The sequence below is a fragment of the Mustela lutreola genome, chromosome 15 (genome assembly GCF_030435805.1).
Source record: "Mustela lutreola isolate mMusLut2 chromosome 15, mMusLut2.pri, whole genome shotgun sequence".
Classification (NCBI taxonomy): Eukaryota; Metazoa; Chordata; class Mammalia; order Carnivora; family Mustelidae; genus Mustela; species Mustela lutreola.
In genome coordinates this window covers 33346984-33370643 of record NC_081304.1, presented here as the reverse complement: position 1 = coordinate 33370643, position 23660 = coordinate 33346984, and the positions used below count along the sequence as shown (strand labels likewise).

Sequence of the window (23660 nt, the reverse complement as noted above, 5' to 3'; positions counted from 1 at the left end):
TTTGGGGGTACTGTGTTTTATAAGAACTTCTATATTTTGGATACTAACCCTTTAACAGATCTGTCCTTTCCCAAATACCTTCTTTCATTCTGTGGGTTCCTTTTAGTTTCATTAGATTGTTTCCTTTTCTGTGCAGAAGTTTTTTATTTTGATGTAATCTCAATATTTTATTGTCGATTTTGTTTCCCTTGTTTCAGGAGATGTATGTAGAAAAAAGATACTGCTTGTGTTCTCTTCTAGGATTTTTATGGTTTCAGGTCTCACATTTAGGTCTTTAGTCCATTTTTAATTTATTCTTTCTGTATGGTGTAAGAAAGTGGTCTAGTTTCATTCTTTTCCATGTTGCTGTCCAGTTTTCCCAACACCATTTGTTGAAGAGACCTTTTTCCCATTGGATATTTTTTCCTGCTTTGTCAAAGATTATTGACCATATAATGGTGGGTTCATTTCTGGATTTTCTTTTTTTTTTTTTTAAAGATTTTATTTATTTATTTGACAGACAGAGATCACAAGGAGGCAGAGAGGCAGGCAGAGAGAAACAGAGAAGCAGACTCCCTGCTGAGCAGAGAGCTGGGTGCGGGACTCGATCCCAGGACCCCAGGATCATGACCTGAGCCAAAGGCAGAGGCTTTACCCACTGAGCCTCCCAGGTGCCCCACTTCTGGATTTTCTATTCCATTCTATTAATCTGTGTGTCTGTCTTTGTGCCGGTATTACACTGTTTTGATTACTACAGCTTTGCAATATAACTTGAAGTGCAGAATTGTGATGCCTCCAGTTGTGTTTTTCTTTTTCAAGGTTGCTTTGGCTATTTTGGGTCTTTTGTGGTTCCATACAAATTTTAGGACTGTTTGTTCAGCTCTGTGAAATATGCTGTTGGTATTTTGATAGAGATGGCATTAAATGTGTAGATTGCTTTGGGCAGTATAGACATTTTCACAGTATTTGTTCTTCCAATCCATGACCATGGAATCTCTTTCCATTTCTTTGTGTCATTTTTAATTTCTTTCACCCGTGTTTTATGGTTTTCAGAGTACAATTCTTTCACCTCTTTGGTTAGATTTATTCCAAGTATCTGAGTGTTTTTGGTACAACTGTAAATGGGAGTGATTCCTTAATTTCTCTTTCTGCTTCATTATTGGTTTATAGAAATGCAACAGATTTCTATAGGTTGATTTCATATCTTCCGACTTTGCTGAATTTATCAGTTTTTTTGGTGGAGTCTTTGGTTTTCTATATGTAGTATCATATGCAAATAGTTAATGTTTTATTTCTTCCTTGCCTCTTTGGATGACTTTTATTTCCTTTTGTTGTCTGACTGCTGTGGCTAGGACTTCCAGTACCATGTTGAATAAAATTAGTAAGAGTAGATATCCCTGTCTTGTTCCTGACTACAGAGGAAAAGCTCTTAGTTTTTCCGCATTTAGGATGATATTATCTATGAGTTTTTCATATATGGCTTTTATTTTAATGTTGAGGGTTTTTATAATGTGTGGATGTTGTACTTTGTCTTTTCCCTATGCTTTTTTTGCATCTATTGAAATGATCATATGGTTCTTATCCTTTCTTTTATTAATGTGATGTAGCATGATTGTTTGATTTGCAAATATTGAACCTAGGACCTGTTCTTTTAAATTATCTTTTCTATACTTGACCTTTGGACTTATGCTGAGTTTCGTCAGTTTCCTCAGATTCCTGGAGCAGCACAACTACCTGTGTCATTAATGTTGGATTGTACCAGAGCAAATCTCTGGTTAGCCTCTCTCTACACTGAAAACTTTTTTAAGTTTAACAGCATACGGCGATTTCCATTCCCCCTGGATCTTCACTTCCTGTTTCCTTTCTAATGCCTCTTGTCCGTACTCTTGGAATAATTCTGAGTCTCCACACTTAAATTCCTTTATTTCCCCTTTCTCTCTGAATTCAGTTTTTATTAGAAGCTCTCTAACTAAAATCCTCTTTTTCCTAACTGTAGCCCAGATTGAAAATACTGGTTGCGACTTCTGGAATCTCAGGGATTTAGTGTATCAAACACTACCTCATTAAAGAAATTATTATGTTGTCTTAGGAAGTACCCACCTTCATCTATTAAAAAAAAAAGTTAAAACACACACAATATTCTACCTTGTCTTAATCGATGATTACTTTTTAGAGAAAAGATTAATCTATGAAGTTTGTTCATTTGTCTGTAATTAAGTAATACCTGCTCCTAAAAGAAACACATGGGAGGTAATCTAGAGAGGACAACAGTTCATGCCAAGCCATAGGAAGCTTAAGTATTTCAGGAGTAAATGGTCAGGAATCATTTTAATCCAGCAAATGAAAATGGTTTCTTTGTAGGCAAGAAGTGATTTCTGTTTTGTCTGAGAAATAGCTACAAAGGCTGCCCATAAATATAATTGGGAATAGATAAAATAAACATGCTCATCACGAAGAAACTCAAATTGGAAAACAAGCATGAAACATAAATGCTGAATACAAGGGTACCGACCAAATTGTTTTTCTTACCAATATTTCCTAATGACTGCTGCACTAATGTTCAGCTTGATCTTTTAAAGTTCTGTTTGGGGATGAAAAAAGTTTCCATGCAGGTGAGATCACATTTAATGTAATTTTTTTTTTTTTTAAGCAATCTCTAGGCCCAACGTGGAGCTTGAACTCACAACCCTGAGATCAAGAGTTCCATGCTCTTAGCCAGCCAGGTGCCCCACAAATTTGGAGTTTAATGGAATTTCAGCTGCATATTGTGACTGAGGTATAAATAAGTTAGGGCAGTTGGAGGGCAACTGCAATTATGTGTTAGAATAAAAGAAGTATTAAGCTTCAACAGTTAAGGTCAATTCTTTGTACCTGACTTCTGAGTACACAGGCACAGAAAGTTGTTACCTGAAATGGGTCCAGATGAAATACTTACAATACTATATTATTCATTTTAGAAAAATGTGTCTTAATTATATCAAAAAGCATTATTAATACAGGTCAGTTAAACCAACATGTAAATAACTACAGCAATCTATTTTTTTTTAAGATTGTATTTTTAAACCCCCATGTGGGGCTCAAACTTATAACCCTGAGATCAAGAGTCACATGCTCTACTGACTGAGCCAGCCAGGCGCCCCTATAGCCACCTATTCTTTATCATTTACATTGATATTAGTGAGCCTTGATCTTAGTCCCCCTATAATGATAACTGAGGAAAACAGAGTAACCACTTACTTCAGTATGATAGAAGGCATTGGGATTTCAAAAAACTGTTCTCGAATGGGCACAAAGGGTAAGAGGCCAGTGAAGAAAAGGCCAAGAATGAGCAGAACACGTTGTAGACTGAAGAGGATAGGAATATCTGAATTCTAAAAGACACAAGCAATATTATGTTATTTTACAACTGCTCAAATAAAGAGGATGATTTCATATCCTCAAAATTTCCAAGACTGTATTGGACATTTGTTAAAAGTACTCCCTGAATTATCAACATCCATCTCCAAACCCACCACACTTAAAAATGGCTAGTCCCTGCCAAACGGATCAGGATCTGTCATGGAGCCCTATACTGTTAATTGATGATACTTGAGTTTCTGTATTCCCTATTCTCTGCTTGCTACACCACTTCTGTCTGTTGGTGATAGTGCTTATCATTAGAGAACCAAATGGAATAAGATAAAGAAATGAATAAATGAGGGGTGCCTGGGTGGCTCAGTGGGTTGAGCCTCTGCCTTTGGCTCAGGTCATGATCTCAGGGTCCTGGGATCGAGCCCCGCATCAGGGTCTCTGCTCGGCAGGGAGCCTGCTTCCTCCCCCTTCTCTCCCTCTGCCTGCTTCTCTGCCTACTTGTGATCTCTGTCTGTCAAATAAATAAATAAAATCTTGGGGAAAAAAAAAGAAATGAATAAATGAAATATTCAGTAACCTTACTCCCATTTAAAAAAATATTAACTAAAGATCGATATTTTTTCATATATATCCATATAGAGATATATAGGTGTTCTTATCTATAGATATAGTTATATATTAGTTAAGCAGGATATGATATTGATACATCTATAGATAAAATATAAACACTGTTGCAAATCTGTCATCTTTCAACTATATTATGCATCAAATATAAATAGGATTTTGTAAGCTAGTCCAAGAATCTAGCCATCATTTTATTTTTTTATTTATTTATTTTTAAAGATTTTATTTATTTATTTGACAGAGAGAGATCACAAGTAGGCAGAGAGAAAGGAGGAAGCAGGCACCCTGCTGAGCAGAGAGCCCGATGTGGGACTCGATCCTAGGACTTTGAGATCATGACCTGAGCCGAAGGCAGCGGCTTAACCCACTGAGCCACCCAGGCGCCCCTCTAGCCATCATTTTAGATTTCTGTTGCAAAATGTGTTCAAGGTCCCAAAACCCTTAGAATGCAAGCCATATATATATATATATATATATATATATATATATATATTCTCTTCATCTTGTAAAACTGAAATTCTGTGCTCAGTAAATTGCCCCTCATATCCCCGTCTCCCTAGCCCCTCCTATATTTGTCTTTAAAACAAACAGAAATTATGGTAAAGCTGATTTTTCTTTTTTTTTTAAATATTTTATTTATTTATTTGAGAAAGAGCATGAGAGAGAGATCCTGAGCAGCAGGGAGGGGCAGAAGGAGAAGCAGGCTCCCTGCTGAACAGGGAGCTCGCCGTGGCACTCCATTCCAGGACCTGAGAGCATGACCTGAGCTAAAGGCAGACATTCAACAGCCTGAGCCACCCATGAGCCCTACAGGTGATTTTTTTCTATACAAAAGTAATATATTGAAAAAGTCATGCAGAAAAGTAATTTATTTTGAATATTACCTCTAAATTACCCACTTCTTTATTTATAAAATAAAAAATAAAAAAACAGAGTAAGTAAGTTTGAGGATTTCTTCTGCACCTATGTTCACATGCTGCTTTGTAACATTTTAGGCTAATTTATATACAGGTGTTTCAGCTGTAACACAATGTACAAGTCCCTGAAAAACCTGACTTCTGCAAATTCATGCACTAAGAATAACAGAGCTTATGGGAAAAACTGGCTGGGGGCCAACCCTCAAAACTTAAACAGCTTTGGACCCAGAGAACTAAAAACAGTAACCGGTACTTCTGGAAAGCCATGCCAGGCTGCCCGGGGTGGGAGAGGGTAGGGTTTGGTATGCTGACCCACCACTGACATAACAGCCGGGGCCACTCCATATCTTCTAAAGTAGAACATCTGGGAATCTTGCCATTGACAAGTTGGATGGACTTGGTATTATACTAATGAAATAAGGCAGACAGAGAAAGACAAATGCCATAGTGATTTCCCTTATGTGTGGAATCTAAAAAGCAAAACAAACAAAAAGCAGAGACTGACCCATAATTACAGAAAACAAACTGATGGTTGCCAGATGGGAGGGGAGAGGGGGAGTGGGTGAAGGGGGGTGAGAGACACAGGCTTCCAGGTATGGAATGAATAGGTCGTGGGGGTAAAAAAGGGACAGCATAGGGAATGCAGTCAATGGTGTCATAATACTGTTTGTTATATGATGACTGGTGCTAGCTACACTTGTGAGTACAGCATAAATATAGATTTGTGGAATCACTAGTATCACATGGTGTTTCAATTATACTTGAATAAATAGAATTTATGAAATGGCACCCAGGCATTTGTATTTTTTTGAGACTTTTCAGGTGATTCCAACACACAGCCAAGGTTAAGAACTACTCCATTGAGTAAGCGTGAATTAAAAGTCATTACGTGGGACTAAGGGCCCCATGTTTTCCCCTCCCCACTGTGTGCCCCATTTTTCTTTTTATACATTTTTTAAAAATTTAAATTCAGTTAGCCAAGTTATCTTTGTATTTTTAGTTTCTAGCATTTGGGAATTAAAGGGCTAATGTAGAATTCTTATAAATCATACTTTTAGAATTATAAAAGATGCATGACTTAATTATATGACATGTTCATTACATGAATAACAAATATGATTTGTTATTGTTATTTGTTATTTGACATTTTTACTGCGATGTTCAAATATTACTGCTGGAACTTTTGGGAGTTTTTAAATTGTAAAATGACAAAAAGCCAGAGTCTTGAAGAAAAATATGTGAATCAAGGGAAAAGTTCTCTGATTCTGGGTCAAAAGTGGACTTTTTATTTTGAGACACTAGAGTCACAAAAACTTGTAAAAACAGAGTCCTATGAACCCTTAACCTAAGTTTCTCCAAATGGTAACATTTGTTGTAACTGTCATACATCAAAACCAGAACTTGACACTGGTTTATCGCTGGGGTTTTTTGTTGCTGTTTTCCCCTTTCTTTTTTTCTTTTCTTTAACTCCCTCCTGGCCCAGCATATCACTGTTAATTAGACTATAGACCTTACTCAGTTTCACTTTTAAAAATCTGCATTCATTTGTGCATGTGTTTGGGTTAATGCAGTTTTTTTTTTTTTTAAGATTTTATTTATTTATTTGAAAGAGAGCGAGAGAGGGATCACAAGGGACAGGGAGAGGGAGAAGCAGACTCCCCACTGAGTGGGTAGCCTGATGCAGGTCTCAATCCTGGGAACCCAAGATCATGACCTGAGCCAACGGCAAATGTTTACCCAACTGAGCAACGGCAAATGTTTACCCAACTGAGCCACCCAGGCACCCTGGTTTAGTGCAGTTTTAACAGTGTATCAATTTCTTTAACCACCACCACAAACAAGATACAGAACAGTTCCATCACACACAAGAACTCCCTCCTACACCTTTTGGTATTTGCCTTCACTCTCTACCCGACCCCCAGTCTCTATCCCCTGGCAGCCACTTATCTGCTCTTCAATGTGTACAGTTTTGAGAATGTTACATAAATGGAATCATATAGTATGTAACCTTTTTGTTTTTTGGTTTTTCTTCTTTGTTTTAAGTTTTTTTTTTTCTTTTTAAAAAAATTCCTTAGTTAACATACAGTGTTATATTAGTTTCAGGTATATAATATAGAGATTCCAGGGTGCCTGGGTAGTTCAGTCTTTAAGCATCTGCCTTCTGCTCAGGTCATGAACCCAGGGTCCTGGGATGGAGTCCTGCATCAGGCTCCCTGTTCAGTGGGAAGCCTGCTTCTCCCTCTCCCACTCCCCTTGCTTGTGTTACTTCTCTCGCTATGTCTCTGTCAAATAAATAAATAAAATCTTTAAATCATCATCATCATCATATAGAGATTGCAGTATGTAATCTTTTGAGTTTTTTTTTTTTTTTTTGAGGTTTATTTTTTTTCACCAAGCAAAATGTCTTTGAGTCTTAGGACAGCCCAAGTTGTTACAGGTATCAATAGCTCATTTCCTTTCATCACTGAATAGTATTGTATCATGTGGATATGTCAGTTTGTTCAGTCATCCACCTGTTGAAGGGCATTTTGGTTGGTTTCCAGTATTTTGCTCTAATAAACAAAGCTGCTATTAACATTCATATACAGGTTTTTATGTGCATACGTTTTCATTTTTCTGAGGTATATGCCCAAGAGTGAGACTGCTGGTTAATATGGGAAGTGTATGTTTAGTCTGGTAAGAAACCACCCAATGAATGGAGAGAGTGGCTGTACTATTTTACATTCTCACGAGCAAGCTGGAGAGATGCGGCTTCTCCTCATCTTCTCCTGCATTTGCTGTTATCACTATTTTTTATTTTTTAAAAACATTTGAGTTACGTAAAGCAACCAGCAGGCGACAAGACCTCCAGTACAGTCACTTTTACTGACACATGAAAATACCATTAGACAACAATTACTTAGGGAAAAGTATTAGCGCTAATTCTTAGCAATCTGAAACCATCCATCCCAATGACCACTGTTTTCTTCTTTTGTACACAAGCAACCTTGGAATCTCAGAGAGCCTGTGGCACATACATAAAAATTACCTGCTTTAATGAGGGCTTTAACTGTACTTTAATTATAATGGTGCCAATTCTGGATCTGTATTTTTGCCTTCTTTGCTAGGAAGGAAGGCCTTCCCAAAAGAAATATTTGTATTTTGAATTACTGTTTGTGTCACAGTATTTCTTCTGCCCTATCACCACTAGTACTTGTATTCTAAGAGTCTTTCATGCTTAAGGTTTTTTTACATTTTGAATTTCATATTCTCCTAGCTATATTTGCTATAGTATATAAGCCATACTTATAATACGTATAGTATATAGCTAAACTTGCTTAGAGAGGCTTAGCATACCATGTCAAAATATATCAAATTGGAGCACCTGGGTGGCTCAGTGGTTTAAGCCTCTGCCTTCGCTCAGGTCATGATCTCGGGGTCCTGTGATCAAGCCCCGCATCAGGCTCTCTGCTCATCGGGGAGACTGCCTCCCCCTCTCTTCTCTCTGCCTGCCTCTCTGCCTACTTGTGATCTCTCTCTCTGTCAAGTAAATGGATAAAATCTTAAAAAAAAATAGAAAAGAAAAATGAATAGAAAATTATCAGAAACTAGAATAAAAATTCATTTAAAAAATATATCGGTTGGGGCGCCTGGGTGGCTCAGTGGGTTGAGCCGCTGCCTTCGACTCAGGTCATGATCTCGGGGTCCTGGGATCGAGTCCCGCATCGGGCTCTCTGCTCAGCGGGGAGCCTGCTTCTCTCTCTCTCTGCCTGCCTCTCTGTCTACTTGTGATCTCTCTCTGTCAAATAAATAAATAAAATCTTAAAAATATATATATGTATCGGGATGCCTGGGTGGCTCAAATAGTTAAGTGTCTGCCTTCAGCTCGGGTCATGGTCCCAGGGTCCTAGGATCGAGTCCCGCATCGGGCTCCCTGCTCAGCGGAGTCTGCTTCTCCCTCTCCCTCTGCCTCTCCCCCTGCTTGTGTGCTCTTTCTGTCTCAAATGAATAACTAAAATATCTTAAAAAAATTTTTTTTAAGTATATCAAATTAACTTTTTATAGATATATTTTCTTCAAACAGAAAAATTTCAGTGGGTAGATGGCCCTACTTTTATATACCACCTGATAACTATGATCCTGGCTTAATTTGATTAGTTCTGATTGGGAGGTAGGGAACAGAGAAGCTTGAACTCTAGAGTCGAAGGACTAAAATCTTTTCCTCAATTTAAAATTACACAAAAATTTCTATAACCTTACAAAAAACAGACATTAAAAAACAGGAATAATATTTTGTTTCATAATGTACATAATAAAATGTTGGCAAACGATTAATATTAGCATGTGAAAATAAGAATTCTGTAAGCCAGCCCCAAGTACTTGATTTCTTTTCTTTTTATTTATTTTCTTTAGAGATTTTATTTGACACAGAGATAACAAGCAGGGGGAGTAGCAGGCAGGGGGAGAAAGAAAAGCAGGCTCCCCTCAGAGTGGGGGGAGCCCAATGTGGGACTCGGACCCTGGGATCATGATCTGAGCTGAAGACAGTTGCTAAACCAACTGAGCTCCCCAGGCACCCCCAAGAACATGATTTCTATTAAACCCATTACCTCTGGGCGCCTAGGTGGCTCAGTGGGTTATGCCTCTGCCTTCAGCTCAGGTGATGATCTCAGGGTCCTGGGATCGAGCCCCACATCGGGCTTTCTGCTCAGCAGGGAGCCTGCTTCCCCCCCTCTCTCTGCCTGCCTCTCTGCCTATTTGTGATCTCTCTCTCTGTCAAATAAGTAAAATCTTAAAAAAAAAAAATCCAATACCTCTATTACTAAACTTCTGGTTAGGTGCTTCCACCCAGTACCATCTGTCTTTATATTAAGGCTTTGAAATAAGATACTTTTAAAAATTATTACTGTGAAAAAAAAATTATTACTGTGGTGACATTTATAGATATACAACAACAGGAAGAAAGATCATTCTGTATCATTTTGGAAGCTTACCTCTCTGTAGCACTTTTCTACGATTTCATAACTGGCATTACCCCACACCGTTATGTGTTCTCGTCTGTATTGTTTCACCAACTCTGAAACCTGCATGTGAAAAATGCAAAAGTTTATGCATATGCCTACTGGCAAATCCGCTTATGTTACTTCACTTAAAAAATGGATTACAACTGACTATCTGCCAGTGAATAATATCAACTTTGGGAAGAACCGATATGTGAATTCAGATTATTTTATAAAATATAAGCAATTACATACATCTTACCATTCTGTGATTTATCTAATAGAATGCAACTATTTAGTCATTTGATATAAACTAACTGCAAGGGAAGCAAGTAAATTTGAAGAAGTTAATTATACCCATGCCAGAACAACTGGTTCACAGGAGCTCAGTTTTATCCATGACTGGGACAGGACAGCTTGCTCTGAAAATAGACCTTCCAACAGTAAAGTGATATTTTCTCCCAGGGCATTATTTAAAACAATATGGATCCCTAGAGTATCACATTTCCTTGAACGTTATCAGTTTATGAAGTCACTTACTGTAGCCTTACTTAGTTTGTGAAATGTGATAGAACACAGCCAGAGGAGGGACTGGCTCACATACCTTTTTTATCAGCACATTGTTGTTGACCTTGATATCGATGTTAATGGGAGTGTTAGGAAAAGCCTCAAAAACTTCCTTCAGTAATGGAATTCGGTTATCTTTTCCTTCACATTGGCATGCTGAGAAAGCAAGATTTGTAAAAGTATTTTTAAAAGATAACATTCCATTTTTTTGAGGATTGGGAGAAAAAAAGATAAAGTACTGTTTTCACAATAGGATGTATTTATATAGGACATGTACAAAAGGATGAAAAGTAAGAAGAAGAGGAAAATCATCTAAAATTCAACAACTTAGACATAACCATTGTGATCATTTAGTATACTTTCTCTAGTATTTTTTTCCAATGCATAATTTAATAGTTACAGTGTAGCTATAGATCTTAACCTGATCTTTTTACAGAAGTAAAAAAGAAATAATGCATATTAATACACTTAGAATTTAGAATTATGATTTAAAGTTTTTTTTCATTAAACTTTTTGAGATTCATTTGGAGTTATAAGAAAAATACAGAGATTTATGCACCTTTTACCCAGATTCCCTGATAACCTCTTGTAAAACTATAGTACAATATCATAACCATGACATTGATATTATTATAATCCACCAATCTTATTCTATAATTATTTTAAATGGTTTTAAAATGCTCCATTATGCGACAATTTAATTATTTTAATTTAACCATTCCCCCAGAAAGGTAACAGAGTTTGCCATTCCAAAATACGCCACTTTGGCATAAGGATTATTTTTAACTAAAGACAACTGAGATGAAGCAGATACAAAAGAAGCCCTCTGCCCTTTCCCATTTGCTGAGAAACAGGACTTAAATTTGTACATAACATAAATCACCAACTTTAGGCCCTTATCAGCACCACAGAACGCTGCATAACAAACTATTGACTAACCTTTATCTTCCATTATTCACCCATATACTTAACCTTCCCACAATTTGCTACCCTAAAAATTCAAAATCCTTATTTGTCTTGTCAATTCTCTGAAAATGTATTGGATATTTTTGTTAAGATGCTAGGAGCACCTGTGTGGCTCAGCGGGTTAATCGGTTAACTGTTTGCTTTGGGCTCAGGTCATGATCCCAGTGTCCTGGGATAGAGCCCTGCTTCAGGCTCCCTGCTAAGCACCCCACTCCCCCTGCTTGTGCTCTCTCCTCTCTCAATCTCTCTCTCTGTCAGTTAAATAAATAAAATCTTAAAAAAAAAAAAAAAGATGCTATATAAACTCAAGTTCTAGCCAGCCTTTGAGTTACTCATCCCTGAGTTTCTGCCATGATAAGTATATTAATAAATTTGGTTTTTTGTCTTGTTAATCTCTTTTGTTACAAATCCTTCTAGAGGGTAGGAGAGAAAAAAGGTCCCCTACATTCTACTAGTGGATACTGAGGTTGTTTGGGAAGTTGTACTATAATATCACTATTGAAAATTTTCAGAGATTGAGAATATGTATGTTAGGACAAGGGAAATACATGCTAATTCAGGAATGTGTTAAAGAATTGTATCAGTGTAGCTATTCAAAGAAAACTGAGTCAAAAAAAATTAGAAGAGGATTTTTAAATACTTTTTTACCTTTTCTGACAGTTATTTTCTTTGTTCTTTCCCTAATCTCTTTTGCCTTGAATCATTTACATAATATATATGCATGCTATATAAGTATCATAAAATTTGTCCTTCCATCCAAAACTTCGATCGCACTTCTATACGAGTAACAAAATGATAACAGATCCTTTATTTCATCTTCATTGTACAAAGTGTACCAATGAAGTAAATTAAATCCATGTCAAAAAATTATTTTTAGTAAAGGCTCATATGAAAAAGGAGCATGTAAATGAGGAAAAAAAGGAAAAATGGATTACTGTTTTGTCTGTTCTATATTCCATTCCTATTGCCTTTTTACTACCCTTTGTAATTCAGATGGGCTCTGGATCACTTGACCAAACACTCCATCATTTGGCTCTGTCTCCTCGGCCCCAAAGAGAACACATGGACCTTAAGCATAACACTGTGAACGTGAGAAGAGGTCTTCTGAAATCCTCAGCAGAATGCATCATGTACTTTTGATGTTGGCAGAGTCCATCTTTATGTGTAGAAGCTAACAAAAATGAAACCAGACCAAGAAACCGAGATACAGACTAATTACTGCTTAAGCAATATGTTCAATGTCTGAAGGTATAGAACCTCTAAGCTTTTTAGTTAGGAGAACCAAATTCTTTTTTTTTTTTAACCATATTCTTTTAAAAATTTCTTTTGAACTATCTTGATGTGGATTTCTAGCACTTATAATAACCGAGTTTAGAGTTTACCAAATTGAATGGTAAAAATTCTGTTAATATATAAAAATTTAGCTTGTATTTACCTACCCAGAACCCCTTCTTCCCTTGGAATACTGCATCTCCTTTATTCCATGTTGTTTTGATTGGGTTCTCAAAAACAGGACCCACTCCCCCTTTGTTCTCATGGGCAAGAGTATGACCTAGGTCTGGTTTATCATAATAGCCTATTTCTTTGTCCACAGTGACTATCTCAAGGATGGACACATGAGCCATGCCAGGCCAATCAGTGTCTTTCTCTAGAACTTTCCCCTGAAGCTCAAAGGGAGGATTGCTTTTTTTGTTGCTGTTTTTTAAAGATTTTATTTATTTATTTATTTGATAGACAGAGATCACAAGTAGGCAGAGAAGCAGGCAGAGAGAGAGGAGGAAGCAGGCTCACTGCTGAGCAGAGAGCTGGATGCGGGGCTCGATCCCAGGACCCTGGGATCATGACCTGAGCTGAAGGCAGAGGCTTTAACCCACTGAGCCATCCAGGCACCCCGAGGATTGCTTTTTACCATTGGGTCAATGTGTGGGCAAGATATGAATGAATTGTCAGTGATTATGTTCCCTGCCTCAAGGACAAAATCCATCTACACTGGAAGAAGGTAAGACCCAAGATAAGCAGAACCATAGAATGACTCGACAAGTCCCCTTTGTGCCCTGGGATTCAATAATGTTTAACATCAAATCCACCACTATTATAGACAGTTAATGATAAAATAAATCTCTGTTGTTTCTTTTTTCCCTTAAGCTGGTGTAAACTCATTTCTTTTATGATCTAAAAGTCTGCACTGTTTCAGATGGTAGCCATTAGCCACATAGGGCTATTTAGATTAAAATTAAATAAAACTAAAAATTCAGTCCCTGCGGTGGACTAGCCACATTTTAAGTGCTCAACAGTCACATGTGATTATTGGCTACTGTAACTGACAGTGCAAATACAGAACATTTCTACCACCACACTCCATTTAAACAGTGCTATTTTAGTTAAGTCAAAATTTTGTTAGCTTGTTAAGTGTGGAAAAATTAGTTTGGCAGTCGAAAGAATTGCCACGGGTGATAGCTATTCACAACCAGGTTAAGATGTTTGCAAGGATCAACTTAGAAAAAAGTCAAACAGATAAAACTAACGTTGGAACATTATACGAGAAGAAGAAGGTTGCATCTAATAGTGGGAGAAACAAGGAAATTAAAGTTATGTTAATAACTCAGAAAAAAAAAAAGCCCATTCTAAAAGTGATGTTAAGATATATACAATAGTGGGGCGCCTGGGTGGCTCAGTGGGTTAGGCCGCTGCCTTCGGCTCAGGTCATGATCTCAGGGTCCTGGGATCGGGTCCCGCATCGGGCTCTCTGCTCAGTGGGGAGCCTGCTTCCTCCTATCTCTGCCTGTCTCTCTGCCTACTTGTGATCTCTCTCTCTGTCAAATAAATAAATAAAATCTTAAAAAAAAAAAAAAAAAAAGATATATACAATAGATGCCTCAGCCAGCAAGAGTGTAGAAAATGAGCCAGGGAAAGAAGTTTGTCTCCAGTATAGTTCTGGGCAGAAGAGAACCACCTAGGAAATACTACAGAAAGAGAGAGAGGAAAACAAGAGTGACAGGCAAAACAAAAAAAGAACAGAGTGATAGTGCCATAAGATGTGCTGGGTGATGGAATGAGTGAAATGGCCTCTAAAAACATGCTGGAACTTGAAAACTGACCATTCTGACCAACTCTAGATTACCCAAATTATGTATCTTTCATGAAAAAAAGGCTATTTTCAAGTAAGCAGGATAGGTAATAACAAACCCTTTGGCTAACACCTTTTTATATTCTTTCTTTATATTTATTTTTTAATGTAGCCTGTGGCACATCAAAGCACCTTAAAAAAAAATTACTTCTTCAGTAAAATTATGAACCACAAAGAAAGCAAGAGGCCTAAAATCTGTATTCCTCTGAGAGTTGGTAGTCTCTCTCTCTCTCTCTACAGTACTTAAAAGTAAGCAACAGTTCGTTCTGAGCAGGGGAGTAAGACCAAACAAACAAAAAAGGAGGAGGGACAACTATCTGCCTGAGTCAAGTTTTTATAATACAGTATCTTAGCCTATTTCAAATGCAGTAAACTTCACATTTGAGGCAGAGTCTTAAGTTAATTGTGATGAACTGAATGCAATATGAACAAAAAATTAATTCTTTTTATAGGTGTCTAAAGCTTGAGAGTACATGGCAGTGCTATTAATGAGGCATATAAAGAGACTCTTTAGGGGAGCCTGGCTGGCTCAGACAGTAGAGCATGTGACTCTTGATCTCAGGGTCATGAGTTCAAGCCCCATGTTGGGCAAGGAGCCTACTTAATTAAAAAAAAAAAAAAAGAGAGAGAGAAAGACTCTTTGGAAGGAGAAGCAGCGTGGCACAGCTGAACACTGGCCTGGTTAGAAGGAGACCTAATTTCAAGTCCTAGCTCTGTCATTTATTTGCTGTATGACCTTAATCAAGTTAATTTACATCTTTAGGCCTCAGTTTCCTTATCTAAAACAGGAAGAAATAGAATTATATGGTCTCAAAGGTCATTGCATATTCATAAATTTTATGACTTTATGACAAAAGGTATATAAATAAAAACTTCAAAAAAGGAACTATAAAATCTGGAAAAGAATTAGAATAAATTTCTTCCTCAAAGAAACTTTTTAATCTTTGTGAGGCTCTGGCTTTGCTCTGCAAGGGGAAAAATTAAACAAAATAGAATGAAACCCCCCCAAATAAAAAAGAACCTTGACTTATGAAGTATTTTAACTTTCACAAATCCATAATTGACATAAATATATAATAGCTTGGCAAATATAATCCTGTTAATCACAAGAATGAAAAAAATGTTTCTGCAAACCAACACAGCTTAATGATACTTATCTGAAAAGTAACATCAAACAATGTTTAGATCTAAACATCCTTTAGAAATAGCTAATTTAAACAATTTTCTGATTCTTATTTGGCTTTCTTATATTTTCCAGTCAAGGAGAAATTATAAATTTTAAACCTAGTACACAGAGCAGTTAACAGTTCTTTAGGTCTTGACATTTAAACAAGGTTTTAACCATATTCAAAGCATACCACACCAAGGTCCATAACATGTAACATCTTATAGTTTTACTAAGTTACAATTTGAATCATTCAAAACACGAGGCTGAATTGCGACAGCGTGGGGCTCTACCTGCTTAGCAACCTGCATCTCCAGCTGATGTATTTTCCATCCTAACATGTTCCATTCTAACAAATTAAAAAAACTGGGCCAAGGAACATGTTCCTTTGTGAGAAATATTCCTTCACAAGACAGAAAACTGCTATGCTGATGATTAAAAAGTGATGGTGACCAGGAAATGGGTAGTTTATCTGAGTAATAGAATTCTCTCTAATAATTTAAGATAGGGAGCAGTGAAATGACATAAAATCAAATGGTATAGAATCAGTAAGGATCTGAAAGGGGGTTTTTTCAGTATCTTTTCATTTTTTTTTAACTTATGTTGGATTATTACTACAAATTATAGTAATCATCTAGAATTTGAAGCTTCAGAAGTGCAAAGTAGCCCTAATAATATCTGGGTTTCTTGTAATTAGTATTCAGGCTTAAATTAACTGCACATAAATTTAAATAGAGCAAGCCAGTGAAATCTCTAGCCTTCATCTCAGGGTCAAGATTTCAGATTTGTAGGTCTGAGAGAGTAATTATTGAGGGCAGTACTTTTAGCTGGAACTTACTATCAGAAGAAAACACACATGTATATCTAATTCTCAGTATAAATGAATACACTTTAATGTAAATATGTAAGCTACAAATGGGAAATATTACCTCTTTGAAATGTGACATCCAGTTTGCCAAGGTAAGGTGGGAGTTCCTTTAAAAGATATGATTAAAAAAAGTTAGCTCTCAAGAATTTAAAAATATTTTAGTGTCTTACATTGAGACAAAGATTTTCTTCTTCAAAAAATAAAAGAAAAAAAATTACCTATGTTTACATAGGGCACACTTTAGCTGAACATCCCGAACAGCAAATTAACCAGGTAATTACTTACTTTCACAACTTACAAGAAAAGAAATCTGTACTATTTAATGTGGACCTTTTCTCAATAATAAATATTTAGTGGCGCCTGGGTGCTCAGTCGTTAAGCATCTCCTTCAGCTCAGGTCATGATCCCAGGGTCCTAGTAACAAGCCCTGCATTGGGCTCCCTGCTCAGCAGAGAGCCCGCTTCTCCCTCTCTCACTCTCCCTGCTTGTGTTCCCTCTCTCACTGTGTGTGTCTCTCTCTCAAATAAATAAAATCTTTAAAATAATAATAATAAATTTCAATATCTCAGGATACACGTGTCAAGAATAGACAATTTTTAAAAATGACTAACATACAGAAAAATCTTTAACTCACAAATAATCGAATAAATACTAACTGAAACTTTAAATTTAGGAAATTTTTGTTATAGTTTAATACCCTATAATGGTAAGGGTACAGCAAAATGGGAGTTCCTCTAATACCACATTCTAGCACTTTTAAAGAAATTTTTACTTTATTTTATCTTTAAGTAATCTCTGAGACCAATGTGGGTCTTGAACTCACAACCTTGAGATCAAGAGTTGCATGCTCTACCAACTGAGCCAGCCAGGTGCCCTAGATTTTGGAACTCTTAAACACTTTAAGAAAGCAAGCTGGACAGGTGCCTGGGTGGCTCAGTTGGTTAGGCCGCGGCCTTTGGCTCAGGTCATGATCTCAGGGTCCTGGGATCAAGTCCCACATCAGGCTCTCTGCTCAGCTTCCCTCTCTCTCTCTGCCTGCCTCTCTGCCTACTTGTGATCTCTCTCTGTAAAATAAATAAATAAAATCTTAAAGAAAGAAAGAAAGCTGGCAATAACAATTTTCTTTTCTTTTTTTTTAAGATTTCATTTATTTATTTGACAAACTGAGTTCAGAAGTAGGCAGAGAGGCAGGCAGAGAAAGAGTGGGAAGCAGGCTCCCCACTGAGCAGAGAGCCTGATGCGGGGCTCGAACCCAGGACCCTGAGATCATGACTTGAGCCAAAGGCAGAGGCTTACCCACTGAGCCACCAAGGCACCCCAACAATTTTCAATATAAAGAAACTAAAATATTCCCAATCTTTTACCCAATAATTTCCCTGCTGGGAGTTTATTTAGGGAAATAATTTTAAAAACAGAGATAATTGGTGCTTGCTTTGGCACCACGTATACTAAAAAAAGAGATAATTTTATTTTTATATAGACACTTTCAATAAATATAAATATATTTATATACATGTCTTCATAAATATATATCTTTTAAAAACTCTATATAAAGCATATAAATATAGAGAAACCTTTATCTTTACACATGAAGGTGTTCAGTGCAGTGTTATCTCTAATGGTGAAAACGTAAAACTAATTTAAATGCCAAACAACAGAGAAAGAATGGTTAAAAATTCCTCTATATCCACTCAATAGAATAATTGCAGTCACTTGAAATGTTTATGAAAAATAAGCATGGGATCTGAAAGGGCTAAATGCCACCAATTCCAAATACATGACATTCTGGAAAAGGTAAAACTATGGAGACAATAAAAAGATCAGTGGTTGCCAGGGGTTAGGTTGGGGGGAAGGATGAACAGGCAGAACACAGGATTTTTAGGGCAGTAAAACTATTATGTACGACACTACAATAGTTGATACACCATTATACGATAAAACCGACATGTCATCCTATGTTAAGAATAAACCTTAATGTTAACTATGGATTTTGAGGTGATAATGAGTGTCACTGTAGGTTCATAGATTGTACCAAATATACCACTCTGGTTCAGGATGTTGAAGGAAGAGTGGGGGGCCTAGACCTGTGCAGGGTCAGAAGCTATGTGGGAACTCTGTACTTTCTGCTCAATTCCACTGTGAACCAATAACTGCTCTAAAAACTAAAGTCTATTAAAAAAAAAAGAAAAAGAAAAAGCGTGAAGCCTGGGTGGCTCAGGTGGTTGAGCATCTCATTCTTGGTTTCGGCTCAGGTCATGATCTCAGGGTCCTGGGATCAAGCCCCATGTTGGATCCACAGGGAGTCTGCTTGAGGATTCACTCTCCCTCTACCCCTCTCCCTGCTTTCACTCTCTCTCTAAAATAAATAAATCTTAAAAAAAAAAAAAAAGAAAGAAAAGGGGCGCCTGGGTAGCTCAGTGAGTTGAAGCCTCTGCCTTCGGCTCAGGTCAAGATCTCGGGGTCCTGGATCGAGCCCCATGTCGGGCTCTCTGCTCAGCGGGGAGCCTGCTTCCTCCTCTCTCTCTTTCTCTCTGCCTGCCTCTCTGCCTACTTGTGACCTCTATCTGTCAAATAAATAAATAAATAAATAAATCTATCTTTATAAAAAAAAAGAAAAGAAAGAAAAGCCTGCAGTGTCTGGGTGGCTCAATCATTAAGTGTCTGCCTTCACCTCAGGTCATGGTCCCAGGGTCCTGGGATTGAGCACTGCTGAGCAGGAAGACTGCTTCTCCCTCTCACCCTCCCCCTGCCTGTGTTCCCTCTCTTGCTGTCTCTCTCTCTGTCAAATAAATAAATAAAATATTTTTTTAAAAAAGTAACTTTAAAAAAAATAAATTTTTAAAAAAGCATGGAAAAATGTGTATCATAATGTTAAAGTGTTCAAAAACACAATATCTATAATATACAGTAGGACCACTACCAGGCAAAGAACATACAGGGTATACATACAGATGGTATTGTTAATATAAGTTTACTTTATGTGGTAAAATAAAGCATTATTTTCCATCCACTTATCAGTCTCTAATATAATGGCAAGTAAACTACTAAAATCAGATTTCCTATTCTTGAAGACTAAAACTAATTCATACATTCAATCTGAACCAAATAAATTGTAGTATACGTCAAGCAAGCTGAAATCCAGTAGTTTCACATTTGAGGACTTTGGTAATCTTGTTAAAATACTTATAAAAATAACTCTCCAAAGATGTATCCACAGATTTCTGTAGTGAGTATAAATCCTCCCTGGAAGTTAGAATAGTTTTTATCATTTCCTCTGGCATTCATTATTTAATCACTATCATTTACTGAGGCACGATCTGGCATTCTTTGTTTTTAAAAATCCTACGGGCCCTAATATCTACTAGATATTAGTTTATCATGCATTTTTACTTACACAGTACTTGAGATCAGAGATGTTTACATTGACCCCAGTTGACCTCTTTAAATTCTCATCATGAGACACTACAACTTGCTCATCTTTTGTGATATGGCAGTCCAATTCCAGCATATCAGTTCCAATTGTAACTGCACTGAAGAAATGCAGAGAAGAATAATGACATTAGAAAGTTAAGTAAACTTTATTTACCTTATATGCACTAGGTGTAAAAATTAGAGAAGTTACAAATCAAATAGCAAAACATCTCATAACCCTAAAATTTCTCTACATTGTCATCTGTTATGATTTATTGATGTCATATTCTAGAGTAAACACAGATTAAGAGAATCATGTTGCCTCTTTCCATAACCAGCTCTCCATATCCAAAGTCTGTAACAGAGACACTTCTTCCCAAGACCATGAGCTGAAGTGTGGAAGGGGTCTCAAACTGAACTGAGCAGGGATCAAAAGATACATGGGTGCCGTGAACCTAAATTCCTTGAGTCCTCTGAGAGCAAGGCCATGGCTCAGAAAAGCTCCACAGTCAATGGCAAAAACCCACCCTATGGTGACCTGGCCTGCAGGGTGACAAGCTGCAGAGTCACTATGACCATCAGAGAAAAGAGATTTACCAAGAAAAGTGATGAAGCCAGGGAGATGCCTTCCACTCTGGATTTGGAGCTACCATGCTGGGCCCTGCAGAACCCCCTGCACTGTCTCCTTCACCCATAGAAGACTACAGAATCTAAGTGGGCTTATAGAGCACTCCAGCAAAGTTGGGATGTCTCTGAAGACTGTCTTGGAACATTTTTGTTCTTTCTTTCCTCTCAATCACTGCTGAGTGGTGTTTTTCTTCACTTATGCACTTAGAGAAATCTTTGGTTTTTCAAGTCAAGTCTCTGAAGTATGTCCACATTTGATCTTTAATTTGTGTCATTCTATAGAACGCTGTCAGTTGTATTTGAATTTAAAAAAAATTGCTGCCAACCTAATATAATGGATAGGATACTGGATCAGAAGATGGGCGCCTGGGTGGCTCAGTGGGTTAAGCCACTGCCTTCGGCTCAGGTCATGATCTCAGGGTCCTGGGATCGAGTCCTGCATCGGGCTCTCTGCTCAGCAGGGAGCCTGCTTCCCTCTCTCTCTCTCTCTGCCTGCCTCTCCATCTACTTGTGATTTCTCTCTGTCAAATAAATAAATAAAATCTTTAAAAAAAAAAAAGTTAAAAAGGTCTGGATGCCAGTTCCTGCTTTGCTATGAACTTGCTGTATAACTATCAAGTAAACGCCTTTCTCTAGGCCTACATTTTCACATTTATAAAATGATAGGATTAAAGAACAAGAAATTGGTGCCAGCCTTTGTCACTTTAATTCAACACAGGATTAGAAATTCTAGCCAGAAAAAATAAAATAAAATTTAAAAAAAGACAAAAAGAAATCCCAGCCACAGCAATTAAGTAAGAAAAAAAAAAGGAGCTGGGCATCCAAATTGGAAAGGAAGAAGTAAAATTATCTCTGATCAATATGATCTTGTATGTAAAAATCTTAAAGATTCTACACACAAAACTGCTAGAATTAATAAACTCACTAAAGTCGCAGAATACAAAAATCAAAACCTGGGGTACCTGGGTGGCTCAGTTGGTTAGGCGTCTGCCTTTGGCTCATGTCATGATCTTGGGATCCTGGGATTGAGCCCTACACTGGGCTCCCTCCTCAGCAGGGAGTCTGCTTCTCCCTCTCTCTCTCTGTCACTCACCCCACCCCCACTTGTGCTCTCTCTCTCAAATAAATAAAATCTTTTTAAAAAATCAACACATGGGGGTACCTGGGTGGCTCAGTGGGTTAAGCCTCTGCCTTTGGCTCAGGTCATGATCTCAGGGTCCTGGGACTGAGCCCCACATTGGGCTCTCTGCTCAGTGGGGAGCCTGCTTCCCCCTCTCTGTCTGCCTGCCTCTTTGCCTACTTGTGATCTCTCTCTCTGTCAAATAAAGTCTTTCAAAAAAAAAAAAAAAACAACACACAAAAGTCAGTTACATTTCTATACATTAACAGCGAATGATGTGAAAAGGAAATCATAAAACAATCCATTTGTAATAGCATCAAAAAAATAAAAAGACTGGGGTGCTTGCATGGCTCAGTCAGTCAAGTGTCCGACTCTTGATTTCAGCTCAGGACATGATCTTAGGGTTATGAGATTGAGCCCCACATCGGACTCTGTGTGGGGCATGGAACCTGCTTAAGATTCTCTCTTTTCCTCTCTCTCTCCCCCCGACCCTAAAAAACAAAAACAAAAACAAAAAAAAAAAAACTTAGGAATTAGCCAAGGAAGTAAGAGACTTGTACAATGAAAGCTGTAAAACATTGCTGAAAGAAATTAAAGGAGATATATATATATAAATGGAAAGACATCCCATATTCATGGATTAGAATACTTAATATTAAGATACATGGATCTATACATTCAGTGCAACTCTTATCAAAATCCCAATGATTTTGCAAAAACTTTTGCAAAAATAGAAAATTTTTCCATTCTAAAACGCCTGAAGAGCATTTAGCTGGCTCAGTTGGAAGAGCATGTGACTTTTGAAAGTGGGGTTGTGAGTTTGAGCCCCATGTTAGTAAAAGAAAAAACTGTGAAATGCATATGAAATCTCAGGGAAACCCAAAGAGTAAAAATAATCTTGAAAAAGAAGAGGGGTGCCTGGGTGGCTCAGTTGGTTGAGCAGATGCCTTCGGCTCAGTCCTGGGATCAAGTCTTGCATTGGGGTGCTTGCTCAGCAGGGAGCCTGCTTCTCCCTCTGCCTGCTGCTCCCCTGCTTGTGCTCTATCAAATAAATAAATAAAATCTTAAAAAAAAAAAAAGAAGAACAGAGTTGGAAGACTCACACTTCCTGATTTCAGTACCTACTACAAAGCTACAGTAATCAAAGCAATATGGTGCTGGCATAAAGACAAACATATAAATCAATGAAATAGAGTCCAGATATAAGCCCTCTTATATATTGTCAAATGATTTTCAACCATTCAATGGGGAAAGGGCAATCTCTTCAACAAATGGTACTGAGAAAACTGGATACCCACATGTAGAAGAATGAAGTTGGATCCTTCACTAACACCATATCAAAAAATAAACTCAAAATTGATCAAAGACCTAATCATAACACCTAAAATGAAAAACCTCTTAAAAGACAACATACAGGAAAAGCTTCCCTACACTGGATTTGGCACGACTTCTTGGCTATGACACCAAAAGCACAGGCAACAAAAGAAAAAAAAAGACAAATTGTACTTCATCAAAATTAAGAACTTTGTGCACCAAGGAGCACTATCAACAAAGTAAAAAGGTAGCCCACACAAACCATAAGAGACTCTTAATCATAGGAAACAAATTGAGGGTTCCTGGAGGGGTGTGGGTGAGGGGATGGGGCAAATGGGAGATGGACATTAAGGAAGGTATGTGATGGGGCACCTGGGTGGCTCAGTGGGTTAAAGCCTCTGCCTTCGGCTCAGGTCATGATCCCAGGGTCCTGGGATAGAGCCCCGCATCGGGCTCTCTGCTCAGCAGGGAACCTGCTTCCCCCTCTCTCTCTCTGCCTGCCTCTCTGCCTACTTGTGATCTCTGTCAAATAAATAAATAAATATTAAAAAAAAAAAAAAAGGAAGGCATGTGATGTAATGGACACTGGGTACTATACAAGACTGATAAATCACTGAACTCTATCTCTGAAGCTAATAGTACATC

General features: G+C 37.5%; 1 protein-coding gene and 1 long non-coding RNA gene across 4 annotated transcripts in view; one reads left to right on the top strand and one right to left on the bottom strand.

Annotated features, from left to right (window-relative positions):
- Positions 1-23660, bottom strand: part of GDPD1 (glycerophosphodiester phosphodiesterase domain containing 1) — a 56628-nt gene that overhangs the window by 5177 nt on the left and 27791 nt on the right. The window contains exons 3-7 of the mRNA XM_059148133.1: positions 19938-20073; positions 16605-16650; positions 10455-10573; positions 9845-9934; positions 3217-3350 (exon numbers count right to left, since the gene is read on the bottom strand). Of these exons, the coding sequence (XP_059004116.1) occupies positions 3217-3350; positions 9845-9934; positions 10455-10573; positions 16605-16650; positions 19938-20073 (525 nt within the window). The remainder of the gene's footprint in view (positions 1-3216; positions 3351-9844; positions 9935-10454; positions 10574-16604; positions 16651-19937; positions 20074-23660) is intronic.
- The window catches only part of LOC131815949 (uncharacterized), a 90074-nt gene that overhangs the window by 51571 nt on the left and 14843 nt on the right, over positions 1-23660 (top strand). For 2 of the 3 annotated variants that reach the window (XR_009347897.1, XR_009347898.1), the window contains one exon: positions 20293-21128. The exons of the other annotated variant lie outside the window; for it this stretch is intronic. This is a non-coding gene — a long non-coding RNA (uncharacterized LOC131815949). Of the gene's footprint in view, positions 1-20292; positions 21129-23660 lie in introns of those variants that run through there. 3 annotated transcript variants of the gene reach the window in all.